Raw genomic sequence first — 16,645 nt, forward strand, 5'->3', positions numbered from 1 at the left:
ATGAAACCTCACCTTTCTATTACCAGTGATAACCCTTCATAGACTTACCAATGGCGTTTCAGCCACTATGCCCAGTTAGGGTATGAGGGGTTTGGAGCAGGAATGCTGATCTTCTAATGGGAAAGCACAGCTAGAGACAAGGGTGCTAAAGCCAGTGTGTATTGTGGGTGTGTGTGAGGACTAACTATTCAGAAATATCCTTCTCTGACCCAGAGGATGCTGTTGAAGGACACACCTAGCAGCTCTCAGTACTGGCCAGGTCTCACATAACTCACTTGTGTGTAATTCCCTGAGATTTTATTAAATTCAAGAGAAGATTAGTCAGGAAATTTCAGAATAACAATTGAACAAATGATCTTACCATATGATATCTAAAGCAAAAAACCTTAGAAACTCTGCCAATCTTCTTGTGGGAACAGAGGATGTAGCAACATTCTTTCATTCCATAAAACATGTCCTTTAAATATTTACTAGTCTTGTATTTTCTACATGTGGCCATATCCCAAGCAAAAGCCCTCTACCTCTCACTAAAGTGTGCCTAAGAACATTCACTGCATATGCAATAAGAATTTTAAAGGATCCAGATGTGAATTAGAAAAACAACTGCGCCCATTATAACTGAATTTCAAACTACTGGAGTAAGATCAAGCAGGAAAGCTGTGGTTTACTCCAGAGCACCACCCACACAATTCTCTGAGTAGGATACCAAATGACAGTAATGTAACCAGCAAAATGCAAAACAAAGCTGTCACATCTGATTACACTCCCAGTGACTGAATGGACAGCAGACAAGAGATTTTCTCTATCTTCACAACCTCTCAAAATAAACCTCGTATCTCTGTACAGACATACGTATAATAAATTTCTAATTAACAACTTTTTTTTTCTTTTTGGCTATAAAACATCATTTATGATTCAACAAACTTGAGGAATACTTACAGGACTATTGTGTGGGAATAAATTAAAGCCTCTCTTTTGAAATAGAAACAGTTTGTTTTTGCACTCCAGACTTCAGAGAAGTGAAATTTCAAGATGCACTATTGAAGAGGTCTTGGCAGAAAACAATACCTACACAGTGCTGTTGAAACAGCAATGACTGCAGCTTAAGCAATAGCAACAATACACTATTAACTTTGAAAGACTATACTACTAGCGTTGCATTCAATTTTGAAAAACAGTTGCTTGTTTTGGAAGCACTCCCATGCAAGGCAAATGGGCAACTTTCAGCATTTCTAGGAGATCAGAATTTCTTATTTTTGACCTGTAATGGACAATATACATACTTTCCTTAGAGTTTTAACCTGATTGAAAAGTATTTGGTTTCAAAACAAGTGAGCAGGTTTAGGCACTCAGGCAGCAAGGCAGAGCCTGTCCCAGCCTGCGCAGGACAGGCACAGCCGTCGCTGCTGTTTGCCAGGGCACAGGAGAGACCTGTCCCTTGGATGGGTACAGCCTCGACACACCTCTGCCAGCCCTTCCTCGGGTGGATGCATCCTCTGCTCCCCTCACTGGTACAAATTTAGGCACGGGTTCTCAAACTCCAGGAGCAGCGAGCCTTTGTTCCAGATTAAGGGTGTGGTGAGCCAGAGCCCGGCCGGCAGCAGCAGCCAGGTGGTGGCCACATCGCAGCCAAGAAGCCGGCAAAACTCGCAGGGCATCCAGCCGGGAGCAGAGTAAACTCTGCTGTCAGGACAGACTGCCACAGCACCCCGCCCGCTGCTGTCACCTTCGGCCCCTGGCACACACAGTCACGGCACGGGACATTCTGCCGCACCGGGTTCTGCCAACCAGCAGGACTCAGGCCGAGTACTCGGGCGGCGGAGTCACCGTCCCTGGGGGTGTTCAGGGACAGACCGGACGTGGCCCTCAGTGCCAGGGTGTGGTTGGCACGGTGCTGACCGGTCACAGGAGTGACTGGAGGGCCGCAGAGGTCCCTTCCAGCCTCAGTGATTCTGTGGCTCCGTGAATCCTGCCCAAGTCTCTGAAGAGCTGCACTGGCCCGGGTTCCCAAGGGTGGGATCAGAGGGACGCGGGCGCGGCGAGTCTCAGGCCGGGAGCAAGGGGCACCGCCGGGGGAGCAGCGAGGAGCTGCTGGCGGCTGCGTGAGGGAAGAGGGCGGCGGAGGCTGCGGGCAGGGGCAGGACAGGCGAAATCAGATAGATAATAAGGGAGGGGGAAAAAAATCCCTGTTCGGGTGATCTGGCCTTGAAACAGGGTGCCCAGGGAGGTGGTGGAGTCACCATTCCTAGAGTGTTTTAGAGGTGCGTGCATGTGGCTCAGGTGATGTGCTTTAGGGATAGTGCCGGCTTGACGGCGGGACTTGACGATTTGAAAGGGCTCTTCCAGCCTTGAGCATCCTCCGATTCGGTAGGATGCCGTGAGGGTTCTGGAAAGGAGACGCTGCCCGGGGAGCGGAGGGGGCTGCTCACAAGGGGAAATGCCCGGAGCTCGGCCCGTACAGGCGCGGGGCGATCGCGGCTCGGGGATGGCGGATCCCGACCCGCCGCTGCCCGACCCCACCACCGCTCACCCGCCCACCGCTGCCCTGCGCCAGACCTCCGGCGCGCCAGGGGGCGCTGCGGCCGCCACCGCCCGCTGCGGGCCGCGCGGGGCCGGGCCGGGCTCCGCCTCAACAGCGCGGCCTGTCCCGGGCGGGCCGGGCCGGGGCCATGGGGAAGAAGCACAAGAAGCACAAGTCGGACAAACATCCCTACGAGGGTGGGTCCCTCCGGGGGTGGGCGGGCAGAGGCCGCCGGGCAGCGCGGCCCGAAGCGGACGCGGGCCCCGGAGCCCCCAGCGGCGCCCGCCCCGCCCCGCCGGGCCCAGCGCCGGGGCTGTTTGAGCGCTCCGGGCTGAGGCTGCGGGAGCGGGGCCCTCGCTCCGCCCGCGGGCCCGGGACGGGAGATGGGCGGCGGGCTCGGCTCTGCGCGGGGGAGAAGCAGCTGCGGGGACTGGAAATGAGGAAATGGTGCATAAGGAAGAGAAGCGATGGTGGGGTTATTGAGGACGGGACTGTGTTTTATCTGGTACTCACACAGCCTGTTTCTCTGCCGGTTTAAGAATACGTAGAAAAGCCACTGAAGCTGGTGCTGAAAGTTGGAGGAAATGAAGTTGCTGAGCTGTCCACTGGAAATGCAGGACTTGATTCCAGCCTCTACGAAGACAAATCTGAACATGAAAAACACAAGGACAGAAAAAGGAAAAAGAGAAAGAAAGGAGAAAAACAAGTTCCTGGTGAAGAAAAGGAGAAGAGGAGGAGAAAAGTTAAGGTATGTGTTCATGCTACTGCATTTTAGCAAAAAAATATGTTTTGACTTTCTCTAGGTTTCACGGCAAAAAGTCAGCAGATATGACTCTAACTCGCATCCTTAAGCTGGAATATATTCAGCCTCGGTGTTTGAGGCGTTCCTGTCTCATTTTTAAAGGATACACACCACATAGCTGTCACATTTTCTAAAAACCTAATTCAGTGATACATTGCATTGTATGGCTGAATTATTTCAGTGTCCAGCAGATGGAGACAGTACATAAAGAATACGGAATTTTTAAGCACTTACGAACTATTCTTATCTTTTAAACTTTGTGAATATGTTTTCAAAAATCTATAGAGCATTACGTACATAAATAATGCAGGGTTTGCAAGTGCTCTTACATTTCCATAACAATCTTTCCAGGAGGATAAAAAGAAACGAGATCGAGACCATGGAGACAGTGAGGGAGAGCAGGAGCTGAAATGTCAGACCCCGGTCAGAATGGAATTGTCACCAGAGAAACCACTGACGAGCTCTTTATCCAAGCCGGAGGGTAGGGGGAAACAAGAAATTTCTTTTGCTAATTAATGTTTTTTGTAATTGACTCATGTTTTATTGTTCTTTGTTTACTTTGTAGTAAGTGACTTGGCATTTTGTGCCATGTCAGTGTTTTTCTCCATCTCGTACAAAAGTTTGGAATTAGGTTTCTGTACACTTCCTTTGGTATTTCTGTCAGAGTGAACAGAATGTCAAGTAAGGGCAATGGGAAAAGTAGATCCCCCATAGGTATTGTGGGGGTTTGCCATTCTGTTCTTTTCTTTATACTGAGTTCTCAAGGTGCATCAGTTTTGTTTGGTTGATTTCTGATATCTTGGAAGTGCAGTCAGTTCTGCCTCACACTGTTTCTCCTCCTCCTTGTTTTTGGTCTAGAGGTGGAGCAGACACCACTTCAGGAAGCTCTGAATCAACTCATGAGACAGCTGCAGAGGTAATGTCTGTGCTACAGGCTTGCAGAGCTGTGAAGGGAAAATAACATCCAGTAAGGGAAGGGCCACACACAAAGCTGAGTGAAAATATTAGTAAATATATTGCTAAGAGGGCTGTTGTAGGAATTTAAGTGCTAGTTTAAGAAAGTGTGCTTAGAACTTCTCTTCAGCTTAGGCTTCTTGTGAACACCTCCAGTTTCAAGTTCATAGTAGTTTTTAAAAGCTTTCAAAACCAGGAAAGTTTTCCAATAATATGATGCTTTCTTTAGAGGAACCTTTTGAAAGGAAGGCACAAGAGATTATAATTAGCTTGCCAAAGTTTCTTTTACCTCGAGTTCTTCTATTTTAGCATTATTTACTATGAAAAGGAAGTATGCACTTGAAAACTTCAACCATGTTCTCTTACTGTTTTACTAACCACATGTCTTTTGGTTAAAACAATCAAGTCTGCAGTTTTTTCAAATAGTTTCCTATTTAAGATAATATTTCTTGACTTTAAGACTATCTGTATCTTGTGCAACAGTGGTTGAAAGATCTTTCCCTTTAGCTGTCTCACTAGGCTTGAAACTTTGTTTGCAAGTTTTTTCTTATCCATAAATTTTCAAGACCTAGATGTCATGTCAGTTTTAAGAAACTTAAACTATCAAAAGATGCCTGTGTTAGTTTTGGCTCCCTTTCTGTGCATACAAAAAGCAGCACTTTTCATTTTGAACCCTGTCTCTTCCCTTCTGATAATTTCTGAGTAAGCGATGAAACACAAGAATATTCTTATATTCTGCATATTTCTTTTAATTATTTCTAATATGGTATAAAACACCTTTGTTAAATGTAGAACCTTTAAAAATTTTGGGGTTTTTTTCATTTTCTGGGGTATACAGATAGTTATCAAAATATAGAAAGAACTTCTGAAATATATTTGTAGTACTTTTTTGGTACATGGGTCTGCATATGAGATATTTTCAACCTTAAAAGGGGAAGATTATGCTGACATAACCTGTTTCTCTCTTTATAGTTCTAATTTCTTTTCAGCTTAGTTATTTCCTTTCTATTTAATTCTAAACTCAGGTCTTTGTTATAAGTTGCAACATAAAAAAATGTCTTTCATTTCTTCACAGAAAGGATCCAAGTTCTTTCTTTTCATTTCCTGTGACTGACTTTATTGCCCCTGGCTATTCCATGATCATTAAAAACCCAATGGATTTTAGTACCATGAAAGAGAAGATCAAGAACAATGGGTACCAGTCCATAGAAGAGTTAAAGGTAATGTTTTGAATTTTGTTTTGACTACAGAGGTGTATTATGCTCAATTGACTTGAAGGCAGTATTTTACGGGAATAGAAAGATGCCAAAATGAATCAGTCCTTCTGCCTCAAGGAATGTTTCTTCTTGAATTTTTATGAGCAAGTAAGTTCTGACTGTAAAGGAGAAAGTACGTCTGGTTTGTAAATGTGCATCTCCAAAATATGCAGATGGTTTCAGGTTTTGTGCAGGATTGCATGGAGTCTGTCCATTTGTCCTTCAGCATAGTTTAGATCTGTTCCTTTTCCCAGACTAGTCTGGTTATGGAGATCAGCGAGTGAAGGCACTGTGAGCTTGGTCCTGTTGACAGCAGCCACTTGTCCTGGTGCTGAAGTGTGCCTAAGGGATTCAAGGGCCTGGGTTGAAAGCCTCCTTGAATTTCTAAAAGATGTGGGGCCTAGTTTTGTTTTGTTTTTCATCAGAAATACTCTAGTTCTTTACTGGGCTAGATTGTGTGTAATTGTCAATTAGGCAGATGTTAGTTAATAGCATTGGTTTTATTCTCTTGCACATTCTTTAGATCTCCAAAACTTAAGAAGAGCATTCCCTGCTGTAACAGCTGTTTCTGGTTAGTTTTTCATTTTAACTTTGTAAATGATGAGGATGTGATAAAACATATTCACCTGCAGAGGCTGCAGTGAGCATAGAAGTGCAGTTTCTAGCTCACTTGAATTTCAAACAAGCACACATTTCTTCATTGTAACTAAAACTTTGGGATAGTCTTTGTAATAATTTGACTTTGCACTGCAGCTTTTCTTTGTCTTTGTTATGTTGCTTCACTTTGTTTTAATGGCTGCTGAGTGGCCAGGAGGTGGGTAGTTGTAATTAAGAGGGCTTCCCTAAAACTTGGAAAACTACAAACAGTACTGAACACTTAAGAATCCTTTAAGAATGTTTTTTGGGTTGATAGATTCAAGTCTTAAAATAAAGTTACATACTTATCCCTGTTTACATTTTTAATAGATTTCTTAAATTCATTAATTAAAAGTATTCTTCTAAACTTTTTTCCCTAAAGCTCAAGACACCCCATTTGCAACACAGATATAAGTATCAGTATAGTACACTGTAAAATTAACTTTCATTCCAAAATTATTCATGTTTGAACAGGATAACTTCAAACTGATGTGTAATAATGCAATGATTTACAACAAACCAGACACCATTTACTACAAAGCTGCAAAAAAACTGCTGCACTCAGGGATGAAGATACTTAGCCAGGTAACAAAAAACACCAAACAAAATATTCAAAAGTATACTGCTTCTCTTTTTGATCTCTGTTTATCCCTTTTACAGGGATCTCTTGAAAATTAATGAAACCTTGCATGGTATTTGTCAAATGCTTGTATATTGGAATACAAATAGTACATTGTTTTAGTAGTGCTGCCAGATCAGTCATTACAGAAATAGTTGCATTTAGTATTTCACCTTCTAGATTCTGTTTGTTTGCTTGTGTAAGAAAGAACTCAGATGAAATGAGTTTCTATGGGTAGGTTACAAAAAGATTAATTGAAGCAGCAAATAAAAGGATTTTGATGCTATTCAGGAGAGAATTCAGAGCCTGAAGCAAAGTATAGAATTCATGGCTGACCTGCAGAAGACAAGGAAGCAGAAGGACAAGACAGATCTGCAGCAAACTGGGGAAGAGGAAAATGGTCCTGGGAAAGACAGAGGAGAACCTATGGATGGTGACACCAAAGCATTCAAAACACCCAGCAAAGAGCACAAAAAGTGAAGTATTATCTGACTCACTGTAGGATACACCTTTTAAATGCTACAGAAACAAGATGACTTAGGGTTGAGTGGGTGTGGGTTTCTCTCTGGTACTGCTTAGACATTTTCTTCTCAAGGGATCAAAACTTACATAAAGCATCATCATCTATTAAAACCAAATAAGTTTAGAATAATTTCTGATACAATCATTTTTGAGTGTAGGTAACCATGTACTGTTCATCAACTCCATTCCTTCAATTATTTTCTGGTTTAGTGTCCATTTCATGGACACCATGAAGTTTTGGAGAAAGCTTGCAAACATGTGCTTTTAAACATTTTGGTGTAAAAAGCTACAGAACCAATTTTGATTACTTTTTCTTTGTTTGTTTACATAGTAGTTGTATTTGAAACATGCAGCTGCCTAGCTACAGAAAGTGTACTTTCTGAAATAGCTGTTCATTTCTAGAAATACCAGATATGAAGATGGTAACTATTTAGGTAAATAAATGCTGGATACTAAAATTAAGAGCACCCAATAGTCCAAGAGTATCTTAGTTTTGTGGGAGATCTTTACAGAGACCTTTACAGTTATTAACTGTAAAGGTTTACTGATGTAAACCTTTGTCACATGCCTTCCCCAGCTGTATTAAATACAGTCACATTCAATAGCACTCTTTTTTGTTGTTAGTTGTTTTGTCTACAAAACCAGAGTTGGCTAAAACTATTGTCAGAGTATCCTGGTGTGTTATTTAGCCAGCTGGTGTCCAGCTAGTCTCTAAGCTGTGTGGGTGCATTCACAGGAAGGATAAAGATCTGCTTGAAGACAAGTTACGGAGCAATAGCTTGGAAAGGGAACAGGAGCAGATTGATCGGATTGTGAAGGAGTCTGGAGGGAAGTTAACCAGGCGCCTTGCAAACAGCCAGGTAAGCACTGGGGGATTGGGTAGCTCCTTTCCCTTTTCCATAAATCAGGTTTCCTTGGCCTCTAACATCAGTTGAAACCTCATACCTGCTTTTACTGCAGCTTACACCATTTTACACCATTGATCATCTATGTAACATCATAAAGTTTAAAAAAAAGTGCAATTTGAATGCATGCTGAATTTCATCAGCAGAGCAAGTTGAGCTAAAATTTTCAATAAAGTAATAGAAAAAGATGAATAGTAGAAAGCTCAAGAAACTAAATCTGACCTGCAAAAAATCTTGTAGTTTTGACACAGACACATACCTGACCAAAGGTTATTAACATTACAGGAGAAGAAACTCAGATTGGTAATACTGTGCCTGTTTCATTTTCTACATTTTTTGTCACTTGGGCCTCTGCAGAAACATTAATATTTATCCTAACATCTTAATTCTTTGTGCCTATATCAATAATAAAACTATCTAGTGAAAGTAAAAATTTAAAGCAACACTCAATTTTGAGTGGCTGATTTCCTTTCTTATTCCTGCAGATAGGACAGTTTCATTAAATGTTTTCATTAGTTTAAGGACCATAAATTTCAAGTACTATGTAAATTAAAATAGTCTAATCTTATTTCAGTGTGAATTTGAAAGAAGAAAACCAGATGGTACAACAACCCTGGGCCTTCTTAACCCCGTTGACCTCGCTGCAGGAGGTGAGTTGGCATGGTTCAGGGAACAAGTGACTTCCACGTACCTGGCATCTTTGCAGGGGCAGATGAGCAAATCCTGGCCAAGAACTGAATGCCTCTTTCCAGCCTGATAAAGATCTGGATTGGAAAAGCTGCAGCTGAGAAATCACATAGATGTGCCTCAGCTGTGGCTGTTAGAAGCAGCTGGTGGATGCCCTCAGTGCTGTTGCTTCTCTGATTTGTGTCAGCTGTTTGTGGAAGCTGCAAAAGAACACTTTTGCTGCTGGAGAATTTCTTGGGATCCTCTTATTTCTGGTCCATGTACAGAGTGCAGTGTCTGCTGAGCCAGAAGGCCAGAGATGTTTTAGAATTAGGAACTGTCTGGGTCCCAGATCATTAGCATGAAGCATTTGGATAGGAAAGCACACTTTGAGAGCCATGTCCTGTTTATTTTGAGTTCTTAGCTATGAGTATTAAATGAGTTGGTCATCTTTGTAAGCCTTCTCTGTTTCTGTATTTTGGTATGTCCTATTGCAGAGCCAGGTTACTGCCCTGTAAAGCTGGGAATGACAGCTGGAAGGCTTCAGTCAGGAGTTAATACATTACAGGGGTTCAAAGAAGATAAAAGAAACAAAGTTACTCCAGGTAAGTGCTGATTTTTAAAAAAAAATACAAATCTTTCTTTTATATAAACAAAGCGTATTGATCTTGTTACTAGCACATAAATTTGGAACTAAGTATTTCTAAAGATAAAGCACATTATTAGATGTCCTTGCCCATGACAGAGGGGTTGGAACTAGGTGATCTTTAAGGTCCCTCCCAACCCAAACCATTCTGTGATTCTTTGTATCCATTGCACAATTAAACAGCTCATCACAGAGCCCAGTTTAAGTTACACATACAAAAGGGGCAAGATACTTTTTAACTACACTGAGAAGAGAAACAACCAGATGGGGAAAGGTTTTTAGTGGCTTTAAAAGAGCCAGGGTGAGCCTGAGAACCTTTTCCCAGCATCAGACTCTTCATGTTGTGCTAAGGCTCAAAGTGGTGTTTATGACATATTTGCAAATACAAATGCATTTGATTTAGATCTTACTAAAAATTGTTACCTTGTGAACAGATGGTGTTCAGTGAAGGCATGTTTTCACCTTAAGAAATACATTCCTTCACAATTTTTTCTTGAGGACTGTTTTACAACCCCTTCTCATTTCTTTCTGAAGCATGCAAAGCAGGATAATAATTAATGCTATTGTTATTCATTAGTGACATACTTGAATTACGGACCCTTCAGTTCCTATGCACCAACATATGATTCAACATTTGCCAACATAAGCAAAGAAGATTCTGACCTAATCTACTCAACATATGGGGAAGACTCTAACCAAGGATCTTCCAGGTAACCCAGCGAGCAGGGTGCACAGTACAGCTCCCAAGGACAGAGGTAGTTGTGTGCAACTCTGCAGGATGGGCTGGCTTTGCTGTGGAGTGAAGCCCTGCTGTCTTTAGAGCTCACAGGGGTTTGTTTGTGTTAGAAACAAACACTTCAGTAGAAGAGCCTGCCTCTGAAGTGAAATTAGCCAAGATGGAAGAATTTTTATGCTGCTGAAACCTAGGAATACACTATCTAAACTTAGATGTATTTATAACTGAAGGACTCATGTTCAAAGCCAGAATATTGAGTTGTAGAAATGTTTGTATAAACTGGTGGGGTTTTTTTCACATTAATTACTGCCTTGAATGAGCTTTATAAAAATAATTCTAATGGTTTCTTATTTTTGATTGCAAAAATGTCAAAGTCCCTTTGTTTTGTGAGAATTGTACAAGGAGCAGGCACAGTGATACAGATTGTTAGGAAAGGCAGGAATACTTTAGTACAGTGTAAATGTGAAGGGCCTAGGCAAGTTTGGTTTTGTGTTGGTGCAGCTGCCTGAGACTCCACTTTACCAAGTTTTCCAGGGTCCCATTCAGACTGGATTCCTCAGCTACAGAAGGCAGGCATGATTAAACTAAAGCAATCCATTTTGATCAGATCCTGTGCTACTTTTTGTGCTTTCTGTGCTGTACATACTGGTTTGACCTTACATAACGTTTTTACATTAAATGTTTGATATGAATGTAGTTACCTTAACTACCTTTATTCTTTCAGTATTCAAGATTTTTTTATGAAATCCCAGGATTATCCTCTCTTAATGGCTGATAGTTTGCTGGATGTTCTAACTAAAGGAGGACATTCTAGAGCTCTCAGAGAACTAGAAATGGTAAGAGTGGATTTTTGTACTATCTGGCCTTTGGTTTTAGCACACAAGCTCTAAAGCAAGAGAAAGATGATGCTAATCCTATTGATGGCCTTCCTTTTAACTGATAGAATTGGAGAGTCAAAGACTGGTCTTTGCCTCCAGTGGCAGGATTTTCTGGAAAGGAATTATTGTATTGTTAATGAGTGAATATTAACATATTGTACATAGAGATATAATTACCCATTCTTTGTCCATTATCCCATTCCCATTATCGCTAACTCTTGTTTCAAGACCAATAAGCAGTTGTTTAAAATTAAGGTGATCATTGACAGGCTTTTTTTACATGTAAATTTTATCACATTCCTAGCTGCCACTGTTTAGTCCAGGTGAATTAATATGTAATTTTTCCTTTTACTTGGTACTGTGCTTTTAAACTCAAACATGTACTATGTAAAAATACTGAACAGTGACTTCAAAGGCTTAGGAAATTCCTGTCCTGTCCATGTTATACATAACTGGAATCAAAGGAGATCATTTGATAACCTTAATTGACAATCCAAGAATTGTTTGAGAACCTCCTCAGAACAGTTCCTGTTAACTGGAAGTCTTGCTTTGAGGTTCAAATCAAAATCATATTGAAATAAACAGATTGTAGCCTTTTACTAATGGGTCAAATACTAAGTTAATACTAGAAAAAGTTCATGGACCTTTTTGCCTCAGCTCACACCTTTCCTTTAGCATTACATGTTATCTCTTTTCTTATACCCAGTAGTGGCACTGACTGTCAGGGTCTGGCCTCTTACTCTGGCAGTATTAAGAGAAATACAATTGCATAGAGAAACAGAAAACGTTTCAGCCTCTAATAACCACCCTTCCTCTTCTTCCTGCACCCCAGTAAATAGTCTCTGATGTGACATCACTGTGAACTTTGCAAAGAGAAATAAAACCTGAGCTGAAAAAATGTATTTCAGTAAACATTAGTACCCCAAGAAAGACCCTAAAAAAAATAGCTGCATTATAACTTACTTTGCAGTGAAAGCACATTATGACATTGCATACTTACCTAAAATATGGCATCTTGTAAGATTTTACTTTGAATTTAAAAGAGTAATTTTAATGCCTTCTTTAAAAATCCTTTCTTTATTCAGCCATGTGAGGAAGCTGAAGGCCCACAGGAAAGAAGTGATGCAATGAAAGATGTAAAGGTAAAGTTTCTCCTTATTAACTTCTCCAACCAACCTGTCCAAGCTCACAGTTACAAAATGGCCTAAAACTTTCAGGACTGTACAACAACACTGAGACTTGGACAAGCTGCAAATCTTCTGAAAATTGTGTGCCCCTTTGTAGACATGAGGAGAGTAAGGTTCTCCAAAACATTAAGTCTTCACTATATGTTAAGAGAACTGGAAGAAAATGCTTATGTATTTTTGTTTGTGGTTGTTTGGAGCTATAGCTTTGTTTCTATCTTAATCTGGTTTTGTTTAACATGAATTTGTAGTGTGAGTGTAAGATGCCACATGATGTGTAGCAGTCTGAGTTCTCACTTTGTGCCCCTTATGGGCAATACATTATAGATCTCAAATCATTCCACCCAAACTTTGCTCAGTTAGAGAAAGCTGTTCTAGGGGTGCTCTCCTGAAGCACCCCTTCATCTGCAGCCAGATCTTTGATAAAATCTCCTTTAGGTGAGCTGAAGGAATTTTTAAACTGTTTTTTAATTGGGATGCTGTCTTAAGTTACCACATCATTTGTGCCTATTCCCAGTGGTTTTGGCAGATGCTGTCTTCTATTTGCATATGAAATAGAATGAATAAACAATAATTATGGAACAGTAAGTTATAGAGTGTCTTTTCAGCTTTCCCTCTGTATGTTCACTTACTTTTGTAGAGCAGGCTAACTTTACCTTTGTGTTCTGATCTTCCCCAGACAATTTTGTTGTTTCAAGGCTGAGCTAAGTATTATCTAAATTATTACTTGCTGGGGTTTTTTTTCAGATTATGGAAATTGATATTGCTGCCAGGTTGGACGCTGCTAATAGTGACAGACTGACAGCTCTAAAGGCAGTTACAAACTTTGGCATGCCTATAGAAGAGTTTGATTCTGAAGGTGAGTCTTCCTTCCTTCCTGAGGTAGTCAAAGTTCTAATATGTCTGTAACTCCTTCAGTTTCTCAGTCCCTTACAATATTTTGTATCATAAAGTAAATAGACTTTACTTAGATCTTACTAGTCAGGACTTTCTTTTTCTCTTTAAACAGAGGCTGAAATCTTCCAAAGGAAACTTGATGAAACTACAAAGCTGCTCAGAGAACTCCAGGATGCTCAGAATGAACGACTGAGCACAAAACCACCCCCTAATATGATTTGTCTTCTGGGTCCATCTTACAGAGAAATGCACTTGGGTAAATGCACTTTTTCTGATCATTCTTCCAGAATTGATGAAGTCCCAACTGGTATCAACTCCAAGAAAAAAAAATCTCAAGGGCTGTAGTGTAGATTATATGCTCTGTTAGGCCTAGAGGATTAACTTAAACTTCTTTGGATGTAAAGCCAGATGAAAATCTTGAATAGTAATTGCAAGTATTCCCTCTTTATTCCTAAATGCCCCTAGAAGTGATTGAAACTTCTGTGTGCCATGGGGCAGACAATACCCAAGTACCAATAACTCCCTGAGTTTTGCAGTGTCTTTGAACAGGTCTGCTTAAGTATAACCAAGTTATTATTGCAAAGCCAGCTTTGGTTCAGGATGGATCTGGTTATCAGTAATTAATACCAGTCATACATTTTTTAGTTATTTGAGCAAACCTGCTTGTCTCACAGGTCAGCTACACAGCTTTCGTTAATGGCAGCCCTCTGTGCAGAGTGCCTGTTTGGCAAGTAAAACTGACTTGTGCAAGACTGCTCATGGTCTAAACTAGACCACATGGATGTGATTGGATAATCTCCCCATTACTTAAGAAATATGACCAAGTTCTAAACCAGATCAAATACTATCTTTTTTTATGTTTCACTACTTATGGCTTCCTTCTTGAGGGAAAACCACATTTGTAGCAACAAGAACAGTCTCTCTTTATATCCAAAGCTTTGTGCTGAAGCCCAGATTCCAGCTATTACTAACAGCAGTGCTGTGTGGGTGCCACCAGCCCTCTCCCAGCTGCTGCATGTGTGGCCCAGGTTTCATTAACTTACTCTTTAACTTCTGGTGTTTCCTGATGGCAGCAAGCCTTGGCCAGCAGCTGTTCATTCCTCCTGTTCTTCTCACTTTGTCTCTTGGTTCCCAGGATGTCTTGCATGGCTGCACACAGAACAACACAGCTCTTCTGGTCTAGAAATATTATTTAACATGGTTGCCTTTGTACTAAACAATGGAACTGTTTGCAGGGTGATCCAGCAATTTGGTGTCTATAGATAGCATATAAACACATCCTCTTGTCTTTGCCAGCGGAGAGAGTAACCAATAACCTGAAGGAGCTGGCCCAGCAAGTGACTCCAGGTGACATTGTCAGTACCTACGGCATCCGCAAAGCAATGGGAATCTCGGTCCCTCTGCCTGAGACAGAGGACAGCTGGGTAGATTTGACAGAGGGTGAGTATATGAAAACATCTTGTAGCATCTGTTCAGCTGGAACAAAACCACATCTGCAAATCCTTAGACTGGCTTATGGTAAAACTTTGCAGTAGTGTGGTTCCAATTTTCAGTTCTTCTCTCCTTTTTAAATTCTGTTTTAAATGGAAAGTTGCTGCCTTTGGTTTCAGTCCAAATTGAATCTTTTGTGTATGGAACTTTGGTTCAGCTACATCGTTTCTTTACAATCCATCTTACAGCACTGCCAGATCTTAAATCTCAGTAATACATTTAATTTTAGTTTTTCCATTTTGCTTGAGGTTGCAAGAGAGGAGTTAAAATTCCTCACTTGCTAAAATGAGAACATCGTGATTCCTTCTTCTCCAGGCTTTTGGCTGTGCACCCCTTTTGCTTAGTTTGGCCAGCTGCCATGCTTTGCAACCTGACAGTGTGAGTTCAGCTCACCCTATCCAGCCAAAAGTAGTGGCTGTTTTTGCTGGATTAGGGAGTCTGGTCAGTGGAATCAGTGCCAGACCCTCTCCTTCCCCATTTATAACATGCACAGCAAAAGAGCACCCAGAGTTAGGGCAGGGCAGGAAGAATTTCCTCTCACAAAACATAATTCACATAACAAACTTACTCAATCTGTGGTTTATGAAAGTTTTCATTAAATAACATTTTAACTGAAAGAGCAGAATTAATTCAGGAACTCATTCTTATTTCTAAGGAAATTGCTCAAGAAATTTCAATTTCAAAATTATTGAGCCTTTTCTTTTCCATAACATTACATAGAGGCTTTGTAACAGAACCAGATGAAACTCAGGATTTTCTGGGACTTTTGAAGATCAAACAGCTAACTACATAAAAAGCAAATGAGCTGAGGCATGATCTGCTGTAAATGCATGTCTTCACTTGAGCATTCTGTGGTCAGTGACCTGCTATCTGTTGTCAACTTTCAGACTTTGAAGAGCCTAAAAAGACCATCACTGTTCCTGAAAATGAGTGTGGTGCAGTTACAAGCTGAAGATTCTGTTCAGCTTACAGTTGTTTGTTTGATTCTGTTTAAGAACCAGGTAAATGTCCTTCAGGTGCATTCACCACGTGTGTTTATTGTGTGTTAAACTACTTTTGTTTATTAAATTTTGGAGCTGATGGCATTTGAAGGGTTTGTATTAGTTACTTCTGCTATGTAAATGCACTAAATTATTCTTTTTGCATTCTCTAATGTTTTTTAGCTCCTCTATCGCATTTAAGTTTTCCTAAATTACCAAGTGTCTGGAAATGTCAAAGCATAATGACAATGTGCCTATGTATGGTGCAGGGACTCAACCAAAAGTTTCTAGAAGCAATGTATAGACTTGTCTCTGAGTCTGGTTAGTGCAAACATCATTAGTGTCTGCAAATCCCCCTTTTTAAAATTACTGTGCAACTCTCATGGACATGAGGAAGAGAAATAAACTTTTTATACAAAATTGGTGCAGTGTGATGAATTAAAAAAAGCTCAGCTTTGTGATATTTGAATGTGGATTAATCTCCTCTTAGAGAAACCTTGCTGTGTACTTACAATATCCTAAACTGGAGGGCAAGCTCAGGCCCATGACCAGAAGTGAGATTAACACTTACTGTCAGCAAGTACAAATACCCCATGGGTGTGGTACAGTCATCTCTGAGACACTCAGGCAGGCAGTTCTTATTATGCAGAGCTATTAGCAGATACTGCCTGGATAATGGTTCTAGGCCTGCTTATCAGAAAGCCTTCTCACATGAAGGGACAGTTCCCTGTTGAGCAAAGGTGCAGAGCAGCAGCCCAGCTCTCAGGCACAGAGCTCCAGCATTGCCTGGGTACAGGTGCAGCCAGTGGCACACCCAAGTAGGCTTTCCCAGTGCTCCCCATTGCTCTCACACCATCACACAGTGCTGCACACATGGCTTCTACCATAGGCATCCTTAATTGGTTTTGAATGTTGCTTTTTTTAATCCCTGATTCCAGTATAACCCTGGAGT

At 41.0% G+C, this 16,645-nt stretch overlaps 1 protein-coding gene and 1 long non-coding RNA gene across 2 annotated transcripts; one reads left to right on the top strand and one right to left on the bottom strand.

Moving 5' to 3' along the window:
* Positions 1 to 2,593: 2,593 nt before the first annotated feature.
* On the top strand, positions 2,594 to 16,113 carry BRD7 (bromodomain containing 7). The gene is made up of 17 exons (XM_064723283.1): positions 2,594 to 2,718; positions 3,061 to 3,269; positions 3,675 to 3,804; positions 4,182 to 4,239; positions 5,353 to 5,497; positions 6,644 to 6,754; positions 7,080 to 7,264; positions 8,047 to 8,170; positions 8,790 to 8,865; positions 9,379 to 9,486; positions 10,105 to 10,237; positions 10,988 to 11,099; positions 12,227 to 12,283; positions 13,073 to 13,184; positions 13,335 to 13,478; positions 14,519 to 14,662; positions 15,601 to 16,113. The coding sequence occupies exons 1-17, from the start codon at positions 2,670 to 2,672 to the stop codon at positions 15,663 to 15,665; spliced, it is 1,962 nt and encodes a 653-aa protein (XP_064579353.1). The 5' UTR covers positions 2,594 to 2,669; the 3' UTR covers positions 15,666 to 16,113.
* LOC135452835 (uncharacterized) lies at positions 3,842 to 9,011 on the bottom strand. Its single transcript, XR_010441712.1, has 2 exons — positions 8,907 to 9,011; positions 3,842 to 4,267 (listed from the first exon to the last, which is right to left on the bottom strand). It is a non-coding gene; the product is annotated as an uncharacterized LOC135452835 (long non-coding RNA).
* Positions 16,114 to 16,645: the final 532 nt, after the last annotated feature.

The sequence above is a fragment of the Zonotrichia leucophrys genome, chromosome 11 (assembly GCF_028769735.1).
Source record: "Zonotrichia leucophrys gambelii isolate GWCS_2022_RI chromosome 11, RI_Zleu_2.0, whole genome shotgun sequence".
Taxonomy (NCBI): Eukaryota; Metazoa; Chordata; class Aves; order Passeriformes; family Passerellidae; genus Zonotrichia; species Zonotrichia leucophrys.